At 44.3% G+C, this 20,000-nt stretch overlaps 1 protein-coding gene across 1 annotated transcript in view; it reads right to left on the bottom strand.

Annotated features, from left to right (window-relative positions):
• LOC115132166 (rho GTPase-activating protein 39-like) overlaps positions 1 to 20,000 on the bottom strand; it is a 106,001-nt gene that overhangs the window by 14,488 nt on the left and 71,513 nt on the right. The window contains 4 exon segments of the mRNA XM_029664472.2: positions 1,952 to 2,050; positions 2,518 to 3,154; positions 16,886 to 17,518; positions 17,521 to 18,274. Coding sequence (XP_029520332.2) covers positions 1,952 to 2,050; positions 2,518 to 3,154; positions 16,886 to 17,518; positions 17,521 to 18,274 — 2,123 coding nt within the window.

Genomic DNA, 20,000 nt, shown 5'->3' with positions numbered 1-20,000 from the left:
GGAAGTCTACATTTTTTTTCCCGGAGGTCTTGCCTGATTTCTTTTGATTTTCCCATGATGTCAAGCAAAGAGGCACTGAGTTTGAAGGTAGGCCTTGAAATACATCCACAGGTACACCTCCAATTGACTCAAATGATGTCAATTAACCTATCAGAAGCTTTGAAAGCCATGACATAATTTTCTGGAATTTTCCAAGCTGTTTCAAGGCACAGTCAACTTAGTGTATGTAAACTTCTGACCCACTGGAATTGTGATACAGTGAATTATAAGTGAAATAATCTGTCTGTAAACAATTGTTGAAAAAACTACTTGTGTCGTGCACAAAGTAGATGTCCTAACCAACTTGCAAAAACTATAGTTTGTTCACAAGAAGTTTGTGGAGTGGTTGAAAAACAAGTTTTAATGACTCCAACCTAAGTGTATGTAAACTTACGACTTCAACTGTATGTACATTTTATGGACACAATGTATTTTACAATAGTTCTCTTTTGTTTGTTTTTAGTCCCATTGTTCAGCTACCCTCAACCCCGTTCATCTACCCTCAACCCCGTTCAGCTACCCTCAACCCCGTTCAGCTACCCTCAACCCCGTTCAGCTACCCTCAACCCCGTTCAGCTACCCTCAACCCCTCCCATCTATCTCTGAAGACCACACAATTGTTCAACTGTGCTGTGATGTTTCTCAAAAGTTCTGAACCGTTCTATTCTCATAGTTTCTACAGATTGTAAATTAAACATACACATTTTTGCTAAGAGTATTATTACATTATTGACCGATTGACTATGATTTTTTAAATCACCCAGCAGTGCTATTTGCAGAGTTATCTCAAGGTAAATGTTGCAATTTTCATCCATTCCTGAACCTGCAACCAAAAAGAAGCTACCAAACAAATTATCTAAATGATCAATTATCAAATGATCTAAATCTGCAGAGCTGGGATGGTTCTATCCCCCATATTTATAACATTCCATTGGTGGCCAAAATGTTGTATAATAATCTTAATTGAAAAATGTTGAGGTTTAAATCCAGCGATGTTTTATGTATCAGTTCATAAACCATGTGCCATGGAATTGGTACATCGAAAATCTCTTTCCAACTATTTTGCAATCTATTTGGCACAGCTGTTCATTTTTTTGTCCTGAAATGAAACTGATATCCTGTTTTTCTCACCCCATTCTTGAACATTGGGTGAGACGTTCTTACTAATCTGCTACAGAACCCGTTTGGATTTAAGTATGACTTTTGTATGACTGACGCCTTTAGTGGGAGGTCTAATGCTTTAATATTGAATCATTTCTACCCTCTGAATTCATATTCATTATATAAATAGGCCCGCTTGAAGTTCCAATTCAAGTTTTTTTTGCTTATATAATTTAGAATACAGTTCACTAGGTGTAGGGAGACCATAACAAAATAGGTAAACTGGGACATGACTACAGAGTTAATCAGGGTAAACTGGGACATGACTAAAGAGTTTTAATGACTCCAACCTAAGTGTATGTAAACTTCCGACTTCAACTGTATGTGTGAGGATATTTCCTATAGGTAGGTGGTGTCTCCTCTCGCTCTAAAGAAAGCCATCCTCAGCCATGGCCAAGACAGCGCCACTACTGTTCTTTAGGCCAGAGGGGGAGACAGGGCCAGGGAGGACGACTGGCAGCGTGTGCTAGCCAGCTCAGCTGGGCAACAGAGATACAGCACAGAGGGAAACAGGACACCCTGGCGCTTGGATCTCAAGGCTCCTTTGTGTGGTTCTGCTACTCTCATTTAAAAAGCGTTGTGGTGATGCAAATGTGTGCAATACCTTCAACGATCAATCTCATATAGAAAAAGAGCTAGTTAATCTCTCCTGTGAGTGTGTCAGTTCTAAGAGGGTGACACTGTGGGGTTAATCCTCCCTCTCCATTTGTCTCCTGTATGAATGAACAAGTGTTGCCGTAGTGGAACTCACCCTCCTCTTCTTCCTCCTCATTGTTCTGCTTCCTCTTCTTCCGGGACTTTGAATTCTTCTTGTTCTTCATGTCCTGTTGTTCCATAATGTGCTGCATGACTGTAAGTGGCAAACACGGCGGAAAGTGAAAACGTTATTTGATTAAAGATTTCTCGCAATAACTCTTCTCCGTGTGTAGATCTGAAAAACAGATGATGGTGTTTTGTGCTGGGCTCTCTCAACTTTGACCTTACTCCCCCCTCCTTTTTTTTTTTTTTTTCTTCTCTCACTTTTCCAGTGCTGCATCCTGTTTGATCTGGCCTGAATCCCAGATAATAATAGCTGGAAAACCAATATCAACTGGCTGTTTTTGACCACACGGGAATACCGGAAACACAAACACACCTCTGGATGCATTCTAGTCTAATCAAACAAATCGTATTTACCTCCAAAACACCAAAAATCCGCAGCCACAGGAAACAACAACCTTCACCAACCCACAACCAATGGTAAACACAGAAAAACATTCATAGATTTATATCAACAGAACAAAACATTTGATCAATAGAAGCGGTGTTGCCACTCACTCTTCTTGTCGTTGGAGGGCTCCAGATGTCTCTGAATGTACCCCTCCAGGTAGCGTCTGAACTTGGGTGAGGGGGAGAAGAAGGCCAGGCTGATGGCCATGAGTTCCCAGCCGGCCTCCAGGCTTCTCAGGTTCAGGTTGTCAGTGGTCTGTCTGACCAGCTGGACGTACAACTCGTCCCTCAGGCCCTGCATGCCCCAGCACTTAGTGACCACCAGCAGGGCAGCGTGACGGCGCTCCAGCCGGGCTGGACGGTCCCCCATGTAGGCCTGGACCAGTTTGAACATCTCACAGGCCTCCTTCTTGACTGTGCGGTCGCTGGTGATCAGCATGGGCTTTTTAATGGAGCCCCTGTTCCAGGAGAGCATGTTGGAGATGGAGACGCGGCGGCGGAACAGGCCCTGAGTGTGTTGGTTCAGGTTCTTACTGGCCCAGTCCACCATGTTGGCGTCTGGAGGAGGTTTGCAGAGGGTGGTGTAAGGGTACTGGTAACCCATACCTCCTTTTCCACCTCCCCCACCTTCTCCTCTGTCTCCAGTCACGATAACTCTATGGGGGGAACCCCGGGTGCCCCCGTGACCATTACCTCCCCCGTGTGATGAGGACTCGGACTGGGCCTTGGATTCCAGTGTTCCTGCCTGGAGAAGAAAACAGAGGGAGAGAGGGAAGGAGAGGAAGATTCAAGGCATAGACAAACGCTACAGCTGGAATCCTATGTGAATTACTGTTTGTTGATGGTATGTGTCTAATGCTGCAAAGGTTTGTAGAGCATGTGCATTATGGTGTGTGTGTGTGTGTGTGTGTGTGTGCGTGCGTGCGTGCATACTGTAGGATAAGCTTACTCATTCCTCCTCAGAGTAGAACCTGGAATCACTCACACAGATCCCACTCCAGAAATAGGTGACCCAATATGGAAATCGCATCAAAACACATACGGTAACATAACATCCATCCCCCACTCACGGTACCCTTCTCCTGTCTGCTTCCCTCAAGCCAAAACACTCCCACTGCCACTGGGCCTTTATTAAACTACTTTCACTAATCTAATAATATGATATCAATTTGTCCACTTTATGCAATGAATCATATCAAATCCCCGATGGCTACCATGGTTCTTCCACTCTGGAACATCCAGTTAATTCAAACCCAATCATAACAATACTGAGTCTTCCTCTGAACCAACACTAATGTGTCGCCAAAGTCTTCGTCAGGCTCAATTACACGGCCCAAAGAAGAACAAACTGTAATAACCAACAATAACCTTGACATATGGGCTTTACATTCATATTCATCCTATGATGTCATATTTACAATGTAATACCACACTAGAGCAGAAGTCTGGCAGATCTGTTGAACAGATACCAGGGGTTTCATTAACGTTCTGTCAGAGCTGTGTGGGTAGGGTCTAGGGATGGTTACCCGCATTTTACAGACCGGCCCTAACAGACATACGTCCCCATCGTAGTACGGCCTTCATAATGTGGTCGTATTAAAAACAAAAGCCGCATGAGAATGTTTTCAGCGGTGCAGTAAACTATGCAGAATGGTGATATGAACCATGTGGGCTGTCGGTCAGCAGTATAACTGGTGTATTTTTCCATAGCCCAGGTCCAAAGCTTTCCAACCCTAACCCCCTCAGCAGGTCTGGAGCTCCTCTACGACCCGCTAACGCCAACAAAGCCTTTCTCCAAACCCACATCATTTGTATTCATCGCACAGTATAAAACACGGCCATGGAGGTACCAGTCACAAATAAGTCTAAGCTGAAAACAGAGGTCTTATAGTGGCCAATGCTGAATTTCCATGATGTAACCGTACCGAAGTGGCTGGTTAAACAGGCTCAGATGACGATTAAAAAAAGGGGTTGTGTAAGGCTTGTTAGCTGGGTAATTAAGCGCGAGGGAGGCCTGAGGGAATTACTGGGTGCCAAACCATCAGTCCTCGGAGGGGACACAAGATTAAGACGTTCTGGCTTTGGCCACGCAACATTGGCCTTAACCTCTCTCTCTCTCTCTCTCTCCTCCTCTTTATTTCCCAACAATCCATTCCCTTTCACTCAAACGGCTGCATCTGCTGCCTGTCACAGGTATTCATAGTGCTTTGAGATCCATCAATCCCTTCTTCCTCTCTCTTTCCATCTCTCATGTAATTCATCTTCCTCATTTAGTCCACTACCTCTCACTCTCATTTCCTCTGCCTCTGTTTGTCCCAGATGGCTCTCAGTGTCTAGTCTTCCTGGTCAGTGTGTGTGTGTGTGTGTGTGTGTGTGTGTGTGTGTGTGTGTGTGGTGTGATAGTCTGTGATTGGGTTTAGCAGTGTCCTGTGTGGTGTGACGGGGCTCAGCAGTGTCCTGGCCATCACAGTGTCCTCTCCCAGACTAGGTTGCAGACAACAGGGTAAGACATTGCTCCTCAGGCACATTTAGGGTCAGGGCAAGCAGGGGCACCTTCAAACCAGACACAGCTAGCCAGGGACAGTGGAAAACACTCACAAGTTACACAGACAAGAGAGAGTTTGGCCTAACTTGTTTGGACAGGTTCCCAAAGCTCCAGAAATTAGGACGCCCAGTCTTAACGCCACATTTCCCACAAATTGTGCTCAAATAAATCCTGGTTAACTGTGTTAGTTTTTACATTAGTGTTTGTACAAAAGAACCACTATTACAGACCAATCCTGCTAATTACTGATGTCGGGTTATTTAGGACCCCCTTCGTATTTCCATTCCCGACCGGCATTCTTGCTGGAGGCCTTCGGGAGAGTAATTTCCATGGGGGTTTAAGTCAGGCTCCATATACTACAGTGAATGATATGGCTTCTGTGGGCTTGAACCACATTTCAGTAAAGCCAATGCAACCGACATGCACACAGCACTCAGCCCCCAGTCTCCCTGTACAGCACAGGCTGCCTCTGCCAAGTTACTCTCCCACACACCTGACAATGAACAGTGAAACACGCGTACGTTACTTCTACATGAGTGTGTGTTCATCTGCATAACGTAGGAGTTTCATATAGGAGCCCCTCGGAGCACTTGGTACATGCACACACCCATAAGACAAGCCTGCTTTCAGATCGGAGGATTCAAGATGGCCATCACTTTCAGTTTTGACAGTCAATAACTTAACCCCTCCCTGGAGACTTACTATACCAAGACATAAGTATACATACCCAGTAAAAGTGTACAAGACGAGTCTACAACTTAGAAGTGCCTACAGTATTGTAAATCCTGAATGTAAGTGATCCCATTTCTAGGCATGATATTATCCCCAGTGAACCAGAGCAATGAGTCATAAATCTAGGACTCTGGTGCCTTTGTAGTGGTTGCTGGGCTGTATCCACACGAATTACTCTGTTCCTCCCAGCCAGTAACCAGCCTGGTGGAGAGTGGGACTGCCTGGACCTTCTCCCCAATGCTTATTGTCTGAGAAAAAAATAAACGCTTCCCCTCGAAAACGAGGGATTGGCTTCATTTCTGCTGCCAGAAACTTTTTCCCCTTTATGCAATAAAAATAGTCCTGGAATGAAACCAACAATTCTAATAAAGGTCGTCCAGATCGAGTTAAAAAAAATGAAATGAAAAATTTAGTAAGGGTGCGTTTTATTGAACAGAGCAGAGTTTAGAGAATGCACCAGTTGTCGAGTGATGTGACCCAGCTGGGATAGCGGATGGATGAATGAGGTTGGAGCTAGCATGACCCCCGCTAAGCGCTAGTGTGGGAAAATAAGTCTCAAATACTCAGCTTGAATGAGTCACCAACAACACACTGCTGACAAACAGAGGCAGTTAACCTCCATCCCACCGCTTACAGTAACAGTACTGCTGTGATTAATGCTCTGGAGCAAAGATACACAGTCCCCAAGCCCAGCGCAACACAACACACACTGCAGCCAGGATAAGATCTGTTGAGACATGGAAGAACAGTGTTTTGTTTCCCACTCTCTGTGTCATCTCCTCTATCTTACCGTATCGAGTATAAAGACTCTTCCCATCTCTTCCTTCTACCTGGGTGGTTGGTGGACATTCTTTTCATTGAACTGCATGATACAATCTCGCCATACACACACACACACATTTTACACCAGTGATGGTCCTCCGGTCTAGTCTGGTGGATGCAGGCAGGGTACGTTGTTTGGTACTCACCACTTTCCACTCTGCAGAGTGACCTAGTTTCTGCCGTGTTCAGTAACGATCCCACTGTTCAGTGTTTCTGTCCCCATACTGTTTCTCATCTCACTCGTCATCTCTCTGACTTACTGACCGAGCCAAACATGATCCTGCTCCTCTGAAGCACTCCACTGGCATGAGACCCTGCAAGTCTATCACTGACTCACCTGAGAGATGCTGAGAGCAGAAAATAATCTCTACCTCTGTATCTTTCTTTTCCTCTGCCTCTCTGTCACTCTCTCTGTCTTCTCCTCTCGTTCCCTCTTCAGGAGAGCTTCTCCAGGCATGCAGTGTTCCCTTGGTGGAGGTGACTAAGCCACCTTATCGATGGCACTTTGCGTGGGGGAGCGGAGCGCTCAGCCACCCCCATCAAAGCTCCTTTATTTTTCCTGTCTGCCGCAAATGTGTAATCAGCCTGGGTGAGTCCTTGCTCTCTTTTTAGTTTGTACAGACAGACTGTGCTGTTCAGAGTCACTGCAGAAGAGCGGGCCTACAAGTTATGGGGGTGGATGTGGTTTGAGTTGATAAAGCCTTTGACAAAAACAACTCTCTGCCTATGTAACCAGGCACACTGAGAAACTAGGCTAACCCAAATCAAAACACACACGCACACTGCGAAGCGTGGGTTGGCTCGTAACCCACAGTCCCCTGCGGTCATATCCGCAGGGCGGGATTAGGGTCATTAAATATTGTGTGGATGAAGGGCGGGGGGGTGTCGGGCGTGTTGAATAAAGAGAAAACAATACCTTAACAAAAACCATAAATGTATAAAAAATGATAAATGTATCATTCTTGTGCAATTTCTATCTATAGGCTACATTCGGGTATTTAGACTATCTGGCATTCGTCTACAAGCCTAAGCTTTAAGGCCTGACTCTACGCCAAATAGCCTACACGCCAATCTCCACATGCTTTTGGAAACGTACAGAATAGTTAACATCAAATCAAATCAAAGTTTATTTGTCACGTGCGCCGAATACAACAGGTATAGACCTTACAGTGAAATGCTTACTTACAGGCTCTAACCAATAGCGCGGAGGGAAAAAAAGTATGTGTGTGTGTGTGTGTGTGTGTGTGTCGGTAAGTAAAGAAATAAAACAACAGTAAAAAGACATTTGAAAAGAAGAGTAGCAAGGCTATATACAGACACCGGTTAGTCAGGCTTATTGAGGTAGAATGTACATGTAGGTATGGTTAGAGTGACTATGCATATATGATGAACAGAGAGTAGCAGTAGCGTAAAAAGGACAATGTCAGAGTTTAATTCAAAAAGAGAAAAGCTGCGAAATGGAGAGTTGAAAATAAAGAGAAGGGAGGGCCAGAACTGTAATGTCTGGGTAAGATGTGGTGAAGTAGTAGAATAGGATGAAAGCAGTATGTGTGATGATTGTGTGATGATTGTGAGGCGATGGGGACTTCAAACAGGCCTATGGCACGTGAAGGGAACTGTAGCCTGCTGTTCAGATGAGGTAAATAGAAACTGTAGGTCTATAGCCATCTTACATAGCCTTCAAGTTACCTCCTGCTGACTCAAGCATTTCTTGCTGTAAAATTCTATGTCTAACGACGGAGAGGAGAGGCACCACCGCCGAAGTTGGTGCCTCTCCGCGCTCGGGCGGCGTTCGGCGGTCGTCGTCACCGGCTTTCTAGCCGCCACCGATCTATGTTTTTTTGTCTATTTTGTTTTGTCTTGATTGTACACACCTGGTTCCCATTACGTTAATATTATTTCCCTATTTAACCCTCTGGTTCCCATTACATTAATATTATTTCCCCTAATTAACCCTCTGGTTCCCATTACGTTAATATTATTTCCCCTATTTAACCCTCTGGTTCCCATTATGTTAATATTATTCCCCTATTTAACCCTCTGGTTCCCATTACGTTAATATTATTTCCCCTATTTAACCCTCTGGTTCCCATTACGTTAATATTATTTCCCCTATTTAACCCTCTGGTTCCCATTACGTTAATATTATTTCCCTATTTAACCCTCTGGTTCCCATTACGTTAATATTATTTCCCCTAATTAACCCTCTGGTTCCCATTACGTTAATATTATTTCCCCTAATTAACCCTCTGGTTCCCATTACGTTAATATTATTTCCCTATTTAACCCTCTGGTTCCCATTACGTTAATATTATTTCCCCTATTTAACCCTCTGGTTCCCATTACGTTAATATTATTTCCCCTAATTAACCCTCTGGTTCCCATTACGTTAATATTATTTCCCTATTTAACCCTCTGGTTCCCATTACGTTAATATTATTTCCCCTAATTAACCCTCTGGTTCCCATTACGTTAATATTATTTCCCCTAATTAACCCTCTGGTTCCCATTACGTTAATATTATTTCCCCTATTTAACCCTCTGGTTCCCATTACGTTAATATTATTTCCCCTAATTAACCCTCTGGTTCCCATTACGTTAATATTATTTCCCCTAATTAACCCTCTGGTTCCCATTACGTTAATATTATTTCCCTAATTAACCCTCTGGTTCCCATTACGTTAATATTATTTCCCCTAATTAACCCTCTGGTTCCCATTACGTTAATATTATTTCCCTAATTAACCCTCTGGTTCCCATTACGTTAATATTATTTCCCCTATTTAACCCTCTGGTTCCCATTACGTTAATATTATTTCCCTAATTAACCCTCTGGTTCCCATTACGTTAATATTATTTCCCTAATTAACCCTCTGGTTCCCATTACGTTAATATTATTTCCCTAATTAACCCTCTGGTTCCCATTACGTTAATATTATTTCCCTATTTAACCCTCTGGTTCCCATTACGTTAATATTATTTCCCCTAATTAACCCTCTGGTTCCCATTACGTTAATATTATTTCCCTATTTAACCCTCTGGTTCCCATTACGTTAATATTATTTCCCCTAATTAACCCTCTGGTTCCCATTACGTTAATATTATTTCCCCTATTTAACCCTCTGGTTCCCATTACGTTAATATTATTTCCCCTAATTAACCCTCTGGTTCCCATTACGTTAATATTATTTCCCCTATTTAACCCTCTGGTTCCCATTACGTTAATATTATTTCCCTATTTAACCCTCTGGTTCCCATTACGTTAATATTATTTCCCCTATTTAACCCTCTGGTTCCCATTACGTTAATATTATTTCCCTATTTAACCCTCTGGTTCCCATTACGTTAATATTATTTCCCCTAATTAACCCTCTGGTTCCCATTACGTTAATATTATTTCCCCTATTTAACCCTCTGGTTCCCATTACGTTAATATTATTTCCCTATTTAACCCTCTGGTTCCCATTACGTTAATATTATTTCCCCTAATTAACCCTCTGGTTCCCAATATGTTTTGTGCGTGTTTGTTCCTTGTTGAGTCTTAGACTGCTTGTGTTATGGTGTGTTTTCCCTGCGTGGAATTTATGGTTGTTTCTTTTTCGAGTAAAGTGCGTTATTTTACTCAGTTCTGTGTCCTGCAACCTGACTCCGTCCTCATCTCTGCACACTGACACTTGACACTGATAGTATTTCAACCACATAAAATATGCATCTAAGCCAAACTGAAATCTTCTCAGAAACATGATGGTCGTTTTCACTTCTTTTTATTTCCTTACACCCATCAAACTGATGTCATTTGGAAATTTTGCACGGAAAATGTATAGATATATTTATTTTTTGGGGGGGTTGAGTTATTCTATTTTTATTCCCTAAACGTCTTTGCTCCGCGGAAGAAGCAGCGATGACAGAGAACTTCACCAATGTCATCATCATTCTATCGATTTATGATATTATTCTGTTGACCAGGGTTTTGTTTAGTCTTCTAGGGCATCATATAATGACAGAACAGAAGCTGCATGTATCTAAGTATAGACAAGTTGACTAACAAATAGCCTGCCAAAATGTCGGGAATTACAAGCAGAAACATATCTAAACCAGGCAGAAGAATCCTCCACCCTCGTCCCAAAAAATGTCAACTGTCTCCAACTGTAGTCTAAAATGCATTTTCTATATTAGAGTGTTATAGGGTCAGCTATGGGCCTCAGATGTTCACCTCATCACAAAGAGTCGTCGCTTGTGGATGGGTTATTAGTAATTGCGGGCTGGTGCAGGTGAACCAACAGCTGACCTGCACACACACATGTACGCATGCACAGGCACACACACACACACACACACACACACACACACACACACACACACACACACACACACACACACACACATTACTGTACTTGTGAAAATCCTATTTTCCCTAAACTAACCCCTAACCTGAATTCTAACCCCTAAGCCTAAAATAAACTTTTTAGTTCTGAGGACCAGCTAAACATCTTCACTTGTCATTGTCAGAATTCTCTTTGATTTACTATCCCCCCCCCACACTCATGCACAATATTTCTAAAACACACTGCATCAACGTGAAGTCATTTCTTCACAGGAAAAGACAGATAAAACGTGATTAAAAACAACCCCAATGTGAGTTGAGGACCTCCGATGCAAAGCCCTTTTCCTGGAATGGAACACAGACTTTGGCAACAGGAAACTGAGAGCGAGCAGCTTTCTTCTGCATTGTTCCTAGGGCGACAGGATGTCGACAGTGGCCATTATTTTCTCCTGAAGGTTGAGGCAAGAGGGAGGTGAATCCCAGAGAGAAGACGACAGGGAGACACAGAGATGACTGCTGCCTCACAACGCCTTCCCTCAGAATCGCCTACACACTGCCACATCTCCAACACAACATGGGAAGAAAATAGAACAAGTGTTGTTCCATAGAACTGCCTATAACGCTGACAAGGACAAAGGGGAGAGCTTTATTTTGTTAGAGAGAGAGAGGGAGAGAGAGAGAGAGAGAGAGAGGGAGAGAGAGAGAGGGAGAGAGAGAGAGAGAGAGAGAGAGAGAGAGGGGGGGGGAGAGAGAGAGAGAGGGAGAGAGAGAGACCCAACCAAATAATGAGAAAACAAAAAGATAATTACTTGACACATTGGAAAGAATTAACAAAAAAACAGAGCAAACTAGAATGCTATTTGGCCCTACACAGAGAGTACACAGCGGCAGAATACCTGACCACTGTGACTATGTACAGAGTCAGTGAGCATAGCCTTGCTATTGAGAAAGGCCGCCGTAGGCAGACATGGCTCTCAAGAGAAGACAGGCTCTGTGCTCACTGCCCACAAAATGAGGTGGAAACTGAGCTGCACTTCCTAACCTCCTGCCCAATGTATGACCATATTAGAGAGACATATTTCCCTCAGATTACACAGATCCACAAAGAATTCGAAAACAAATCCAATTTTGAAAAACTCCCATATCTACTGGGTGAAATTCCACAGTGTGCCATCACAGCAGCAAGATTTGTGACCTGTTGCCACGAGAAAAGGGCAACCAGTGAAGAACACACACCATTGTAAATACAACCCATATTTATGCTTATTTATTTTATCTTGTGTCCTTTACCATTTGTACATTGTTAAAACACTGTATATATATATAATATGACATTTGTAATGTCTTTATTGTTTTGAAACTTCTGTATGTGTAATGTTTACTATTAATTTTTATTGTTTATTTCACTTTATATATTCACTTTATATATTATCTACCTCACTTGCTTTGGCAATGTTAACACATGTTTCCCATGCCAATAAAGCCCTTGAATTGAATTGAAATAGAGAGAGCGAGATAGATAAAGAGAGAGAGCAAGAGAGAGAGAGAGAGAGAGAGAGAGAGCAAGATAGAGAGAGAGAGAGAGCAAGATAGAGAGAGAGAGCGAGATAGATAGATAGATAGATAGATAGATAGATAGATAGATAGATAGATAGATAGATAGATAGATAGATAGATAGATAGTTTACCATGTACCATGTAGTTTACTAATAAAATGGTCTGACCATGAAGTGGAAATATTCGGTATTCATATCCCAAAAGAGAGAAATTATCTCACTACAGTACATTTTAATAGAAAGTTACAGTTTTCTATTTGTGGAAAAATCACTCTGATTAACTCTTTAGTCATGTCCCAGTTTACCCTGATTAACTCTTTAGTCATGTCCCAGTTTACCCTGATTAACTCTTTAGTCATGTCCCAGTTTACCCTGATTCACTCTTTAGTCATGTCCCAGTTTACCCTGATTAACTCTTTAGTCATGTCCCAGTTTACCCTGATTAACTCTTTAGTCATGTCCCAGTTTACCTTGATTAACTCTTTAGTCATATCCCAGTTTACCCTGATTAACTCTTTAGTCATGTCCCAGTTTACCCTGATTAACTCTTTAGTCATGTCCCAGTTTACCCAGATTAACTCTTTAGTCATGCCCCAGTTTACCCTGATTAACTCTTTAGTCATGTCCCAGTTTACCCTGATTAACTCTTTAGTCATGTCCCAGTTTACCCTGATTAACTCTTTAGTCATGTCCCAGTTTACCCTGATTAACTCTGTAGTCATGTCCCAGTTTACCTATTTTGTTATGGTCTCCCTACACCTAGTGAACTGTATTCTAAATGATATAAGCAAAAAAAACTTGAATTGGAACTTCAAGCGGGCCTATTTATATAATGAATATGAATTCAGAGGGCAGAAATGATTCAATATTAAAGCATTAGACCTCCCACTAAAGGCGTCAGTCATACAAAAGTCATACTTAAATCCAAACGGGTTCTGTAGCAGATTAGTAAGAACGTCTCACCCAATGTTCAAGAATGGGGTGAGAAAAACAGGATATCAGTTTCATTTCAGGACAAAAAAATGGACAGCTGTGCCAAATAGATTGCAAAATAGTTGGAAAGAGATTTTCAATGTACCAATTCCATGGCACATGGTTTATGAACTGATACATAAAACATCGCTGGATTTTAACCTCAACAGTTTTCAATTAAGATTATTATACAACATTTTGGCCACCAATGGAATGTTATAAATATGGGGGATAGAACCATCCCAGCTCTGCAGATTTAGATCATTTGATAATTGATCATTTAGATAATTTGTTTGGTAGCTTCTTTTTGGTTGCAGGTTCAGGAATGGATGAAAATTGCAACATTTACCTTGAGATAACTCTGCAAATAGCACTGCTGGGTGATTTAAAAAATCATAGTCAATCGGTCAATAATATAATAATACAAAAATGTGTATGTTTAATTTACAATCTGTAGAAACTATGAGAATAGAACGGTTCAGAACTTTTGAGAAACATCACAGCACAGTTGAACAATTGTGTGGTCTTCAGAGATAGATGGGAGGGGTTGAGGGTAGCTGAACGGGGTTGAGGGTAGCTGAACGGGGTTGAGGGTAGCTGAACGGGGTTGAGGGGGGGTTGAGGGTAGCTGAACGGGGTTGAGGGTAGCTGAACTGGGTTGAGGGTAGCTGAACGGGGTTGAGGGTAGCTGAACGGGGTTGAGGGTAGCTGAACTGGGTTGAGGGTAGCTGAACGGGGTTGAGGGTAGCTGAACTGGGTTGAGGGTAGCTGAACGGGGTTGAGGGTAGCTGAACGGGGTTGAGGGTAGCTGAACGGGGTTGAGGGTAGCTGAACGGGGTTGAGGGTAGCTGAACGGGGTTGAGGGTAGCTGAACAATGGGACTAAAAACAAACAAAAGAGAACTATTGTAAACTACATTGTGTCCATAAAATGTACATACAGTTGAAGTCGGAAGTTCACATACACTTAGGTTGGAGTCATTAAAACTCTTTTTCAACCACTCCACAAACTTCTTGTTAACAAACTATAGTTTTGGCAAGTCGGTTAGGACATGTACTGTGTGCATGACACAAGTCATTTTTCCAACAATTGTTTACAGACATATTATTTCACTTATAATTCACTGTATCATAATTCCAGTGGGTCAGAAGTTTACATACACTAAGTTGAATGTGCCTTGAAACAGCTTGGAAAATTCCAGAAAATTATGTTATGGCTTTAGAAGCTTCTGATAGGCTAATTGACATCATTTTAGTCAATTGGAGGTGTACCTGTTGATGTATTTCAACGCCTACCTTCAAACTCAGTGCCTCTTTGCTTGACATCATGGGAAAATCAAAAGAAATCAGCCAAGACCTCCGGAAAAAATTGTAGACCTCCACAAGTCTGGTTATTCCTTGGGAACAATTTCCAAACACCTGAAGGTACCACGTTCATCTGTACAAACAATAGTACACAATTATAAACACCATGGGACCACTCAGCCGTCATACCGCTCAGGAAGGAGATGCGTTCTGTCTCCTAGAGATGAATGTACTTTTGTGTGGAAAGTTCAAATCAATCCCAGAACAACAGCAAAGGACCTTGTGAAGATGCTGGAGGAAACAGGTACAAAAGTATCTATATCCACAGTTAAACGAGTCCTATATCGACATAACCTGAAAGGCTCAGTAAGGAAGATGTCACTGCTCCAAACAAAACCGCCATACAAATTGCCAGACTAAGGTTTGCAACTGCACATGGGGACAAAGATCGTACTTTGAATGTCCTCTGGTTAGATGAAACAAAAATAGAACTGTTTGGCCATAATGACCATCGTTATGTTTGGGGGGAAACGGAGGAGGCTTGCAAGCGGAAGAACACCATCCCAACCGTGAAGCACGGGGTGGCAGCATCATGTTGTGGGGGTGCTTTGCTGCAGGAGGGACTGGTGCACTTCACAAAGTAGATGGTATCATGAGGCAGGACAATTATGTGGATATATTGAAGCAAAATCTCAAGACATCAGTCAGGAAGTTAAAACTTGGCCGCAAATGGGTCTTCCAAATGGACAATAACCCCAAGCATACTTCCAAAGTTGTGGCAAAATGGCTTAAGGATAGCAAAGTCAAGGTATTGGATTGGCCATCACAAAGACCTGACCTCAATCCTATAGAAAATTGTGGGCAGAACTGAAAAAGTGTGTGCGAGCAAGGAGGCCTACAAACCTGACTAAGTTACACCAGCACTGTCAGGAGGAATGTGCCAAAATTCACCCAACTTATTGTGGGAAGCTTGTGGAAGGGCTACCCGAAACATTTGACCCATGTCACAACCTGACCTTAGAGAGCCTGTTTATTTCTCTATTTGGTTAGGTCAGGGTGTGATTTGGGTGGGCATTCTAATTTTCTATTTCTTTGCTGGCCCGGGTTCCCAATCAGAAGCAGCTGTCTATCGTTGTCTCTGATTGGGGATCATACTTAGGCAGCCTGTTTTCCACCTGAGTTTGTGGGATCTTGTTTTTGTTCAGTTACTGTGTAGCCTGCAGAACGATACGTTCGTTTATCTTTTGTTGTTTTTGGTGTCTAAAATAAAGTAAGATGTACACTTTCCACTCTGCGCTTTGGTCTCATTCCGACAATGGACGTAACAACCCAAGTTAAACAATATAAAGGCACTGCTACCAAATACTAACTGAGTGTATGTAAACTTCTGACCCACTGGGAATGTGATGAAAGAAATAAAGCTGAAATAAATGATTCTCTCTACTATTATTCTGACATTTCACATTCTTAAAATAAAGTGGTGATCCTATCTGACGTAAAACAGGGAATTTTTTTACTAGGATTAAATGTCAGGAATTGTGAAAAACTGAGTTTAAATGTATTTGGCTAAGGTGTATGTAAACTGTAGTATGTATAAACTGGAAACAGAAGCCTAAGTGTTGTTGTCCATTAGTTTACTCCAATTAGGGGAGGGGTGGTAGAGTTAGTGGAAAATAATAAAGGAACATATATTTAAATACAGAATGTATTTACAAAAAAATATATGGGGGATTAGAAATGATGCAGACAATTACATTGAGGGAAGCCACAATCTATCTGCAGTAATAAAGAGAGATAGAGGGCAGACATTCCAGCTGACCTGCAGTAACGCAGCTAACGAGGCTAATCAGGCCATGCCCCCGTCACATGAGACAGAGAGAGCACAGAGCAGACCCACCCTTTCAGCCTCACACAGACTGCCCTTTCAGCCTCACACAGACTGCCCTTTCAGCCTCACACAGACTGCCCTTTCCTAGGTCACCACACTGTTCTATACACAACTCAGCAGGCTGGAGAGGCCCTGGAACTCAGCAGGCGCCAGGCACATACACTAACATGTCAACATATCCCCACTCAGCTACACACACGCCAGAGGAACAGGCCCCTTCTGTCTTCTACTGTGTAAACACAAAGAGGTCTGAATGCTAAGACACAGATAAGACAAGTACAACAGTCACGAACACCTTCAGTACACCGTGTTGAGAGGAGGGCTGTACCGTACCTGGGAGGGGGACATGGGGGGCTCTGGGGAGGACAGGCTGTTCTGGCTGGTGATGCTTTTCTCCAGAGTGTCCACCTTCTCATAGGTCCGTTTCTGACGCACCATGCCGTCTGACACCAGGGGCGAGAGGGGTACGTCGCCGTGGTTACTCCCGCTCCCGGCCCGATACAGAGAGCGGTTACTGGCACTGATGTCCTCCCGAGAGGCGCTGCGGCCCCTGTGCTTCTTTAGGGAGTTCAAGGGGGAACGGGCCCGTGGTACAGACCCCTCAGACATCTCTGTGTCCAGGCTGGCCTTGCTGCCACGCAGGGTGTTTGAGCGACTCACCACCGCCCGCATCTCTGCCATCAGCTTCTCATTCAGGGCACTGAGCTCCCCAGTGCTGCCCACCGAGCCTGGCCGGCCCTGCCCTGCACCCCCAGCCCCTCCGCCCAGAGCTCTCCTGCGGTTCTTCCTCCTAAGGCTGGGCGAGGGCCCCGTAGAGTAGCCTGAGTCCTGGTAGGTAACGGCCGCCGGTGCCGGGTACTCTTGGGAGGCCAGGCTGTTCTGTCGGCTGTGTCGAGCCTCCATGTTCTTCCTCGCGCTGGCCTCCAGGAGACGCCACGACTGCTTCTTCTCTAGACTCACCTCCTTGGGCCTGGGCTGGATCGCACCTGGGGCTGGGGAGGGGGATGGAGAGGGGGCAGGGCAGGCTCTGGGGCAGGGCCCTGCTCTGTCTGGACAGGCTGGGATAAGGGGCTCTGTTTGCAGGTGGCAGGGTCCACGTTGACCATGTGTTTGATGCACTCCCGTCCAGCGGGGCTGTACTCTGTGGCGGAGGGGTTTCTCTTGTGTTTGGAGCTCAGGTGAGAGGCTGGGTATTGGAGAAGCTTGGGCTGCTGCTGGGATTGGTTCTGGGGGTGTGATTGGGGCTGGCGGACCCTCTGTAGGCTGGTGGAGGGGGTGAAGGGCCTGTTCAGGAGGTGGGCCCCCTCCACCTCCATGGGGGGTTCATCATATATAGGTGGATCCATGGGGGGTTCATCATAGATGGGTGGAGTGGCACCGTACTGGGGCGAGGAGGGCCTGGGGGTGCCAGCCTGAGACCTCTGGGGGGTCTGGTGGACCTTGCTGCCAGTGGAGGGCATCACCAGGCAGAAGTTACCATTGTCTCCCTTCTTCAGGTGGAAAGCTTGCTTGGGGTCCACGGGGGCAGCCATCTTGCCTGCAGGGCTGGGTCTGTCAGAGTGGACCTGGTACACAGCAGGGCTTCCAGGGCTGAGGTTGTTGTGGTGGAGGAGGTGCAGGGCGCTAGCGGGCACCACGGACTGGTTCCTGCCAATGCTGTTCACCTTCACTAACATGGCTGCCTTCGACCCTGGAGCAGGCTGCCATCTTTGACCTGTGTCCCTGGAACAGAAGAGAGGAAGATTTTGGGGTGAATAAAAAAACAAATATTTACACAATAAACACATTCAAAGACACCAAAAATCGGGATCAAAAATGTATTATAAACTGGGTGGTTCGAGCCCTGAATGCTGAAAGCCGTGGAATACCACAGGTATGACAAAATATACATTTTTACTGCTCTAATCATGTTGGTAACCAGTTTATAATAGCAATAAGGCACCTCGGGGGTTTGTGGTATATGACCAATATACCACGGCTAAGGGCTGTATCCAGGCACTCCGCGTTGCGTTGGCCACACCCCCTCAGGCCTTAATGCTTAAATATACCCCCATGCACACTACGTTAGACTAGACCTGCTTGGTGGGTAAATGGGTGACTGTTCAAAGCCAATTTGCTCATATTTAACTGAGAAGAAAGTATCCGTGACTGGGATGCCAGAACCGGCAGGAATCCGTTCTGCACATTCCTCTGTTCAGTCAGAGGCTTTAAACCCTCTGACCTTCCACAGCTCGGATAGAGAGAGGCATCTAGGTGTTACAGTAAATTTGTATTTATTTATTTTACCTTTATTTAACTAGGCAAGTCAGTTAAGAACAAATTCTTATTTTCAATGACGGCCTAGGAACAGGGGCAGAACGACAGATTTGTACCTTGTCAGCTCGGGGGTTTGAACTTGCAACCTTCCAGTTACTAGTCCAACGCTCTACCACTAGGCTACCCTGCCACCCCAAGTAATGGCAACCAAGGTCTGTGTGAAGGACAAACCTACAGTAGGGCCAGGGGCAATATCTTCTCAACAGTATTTGTCTCATATTGTGAAACTAAGAGAGAGTATGAGATGCAGGTAGCTGTGAGACAGATATGAGATCTGATCAGGTTTGGTCTGACGCAGTGCGACAGAGGATGTGAGACAGTGCTGGGTTAGTTTCCAACAACATGGCCATATTGTGAGTACATAATCAAGGCATGGAAACTAAATCTGACTCAAGAAAGTGTCACAATGAAACAATGAAAACACCTTTCTCAACAAAACCTTTACTCAGCTTATCAGAACAGTAATACCCACACGCCCCCACATACTCGTTTTCCGGAATACCACAGCCGTGTTTGTAGTAGAAACACAACAGGAAAGGTCTCTACACTGGGGAAAACAGGAATTCAACCACTTTATTCCAACAGTACCGTCTGCCAAATCAAGCCGTCAAAACTACAGGCCCATTTACACCCCCCCCCGCCCACCATTCAACACACACACACACACTCATGCACACACACGCGCACAAACACACACACACCACCTCAACCACACTCATGCACACACACGCGCACAAACACACAAACACACACACACCACCTCAACCACACTCATGCACGCACACGCGCACAAACACACACACACACACACACCACCTCAACCACACTCATGGCTGCGTTACCTCCCCTGTTCCCTCAGAGGGCAGTGGAATTTCAGCCCCTAATCCTGCATCAATGCCCTGGGTGTTCTGGCCCATTAGCGGTGCAGCCCACTCAGCCTGCAGACCACAGATCCTGCTTACAGCCCTGCACACTCCACAAGCAACCGGGTAATCTCTCAGTGCCAACGAGCTAATCTAACCAGCACTCTACTCTCACCTACTCTCACACAACGTATCCTTTCTTCCAACAGCCTGCTCAGACGACAGCTTAATGTTTACTGTAAAAACAGCATAACCACACTCAAAGTCCC

The sequence above is a fragment of the Oncorhynchus nerka genome, linkage group LG7 (genome assembly GCF_034236695.1).
Source record: "Oncorhynchus nerka isolate Pitt River linkage group LG7, Oner_Uvic_2.0, whole genome shotgun sequence".
Classification (NCBI taxonomy): domain Eukaryota; kingdom Metazoa; phylum Chordata; class Actinopteri; order Salmoniformes; family Salmonidae; genus Oncorhynchus; species Oncorhynchus nerka.
The sequence above is the reverse complement of the archived record's forward strand: the minus strand, read 5'-3'. Positions and strand labels throughout refer to the sequence as shown.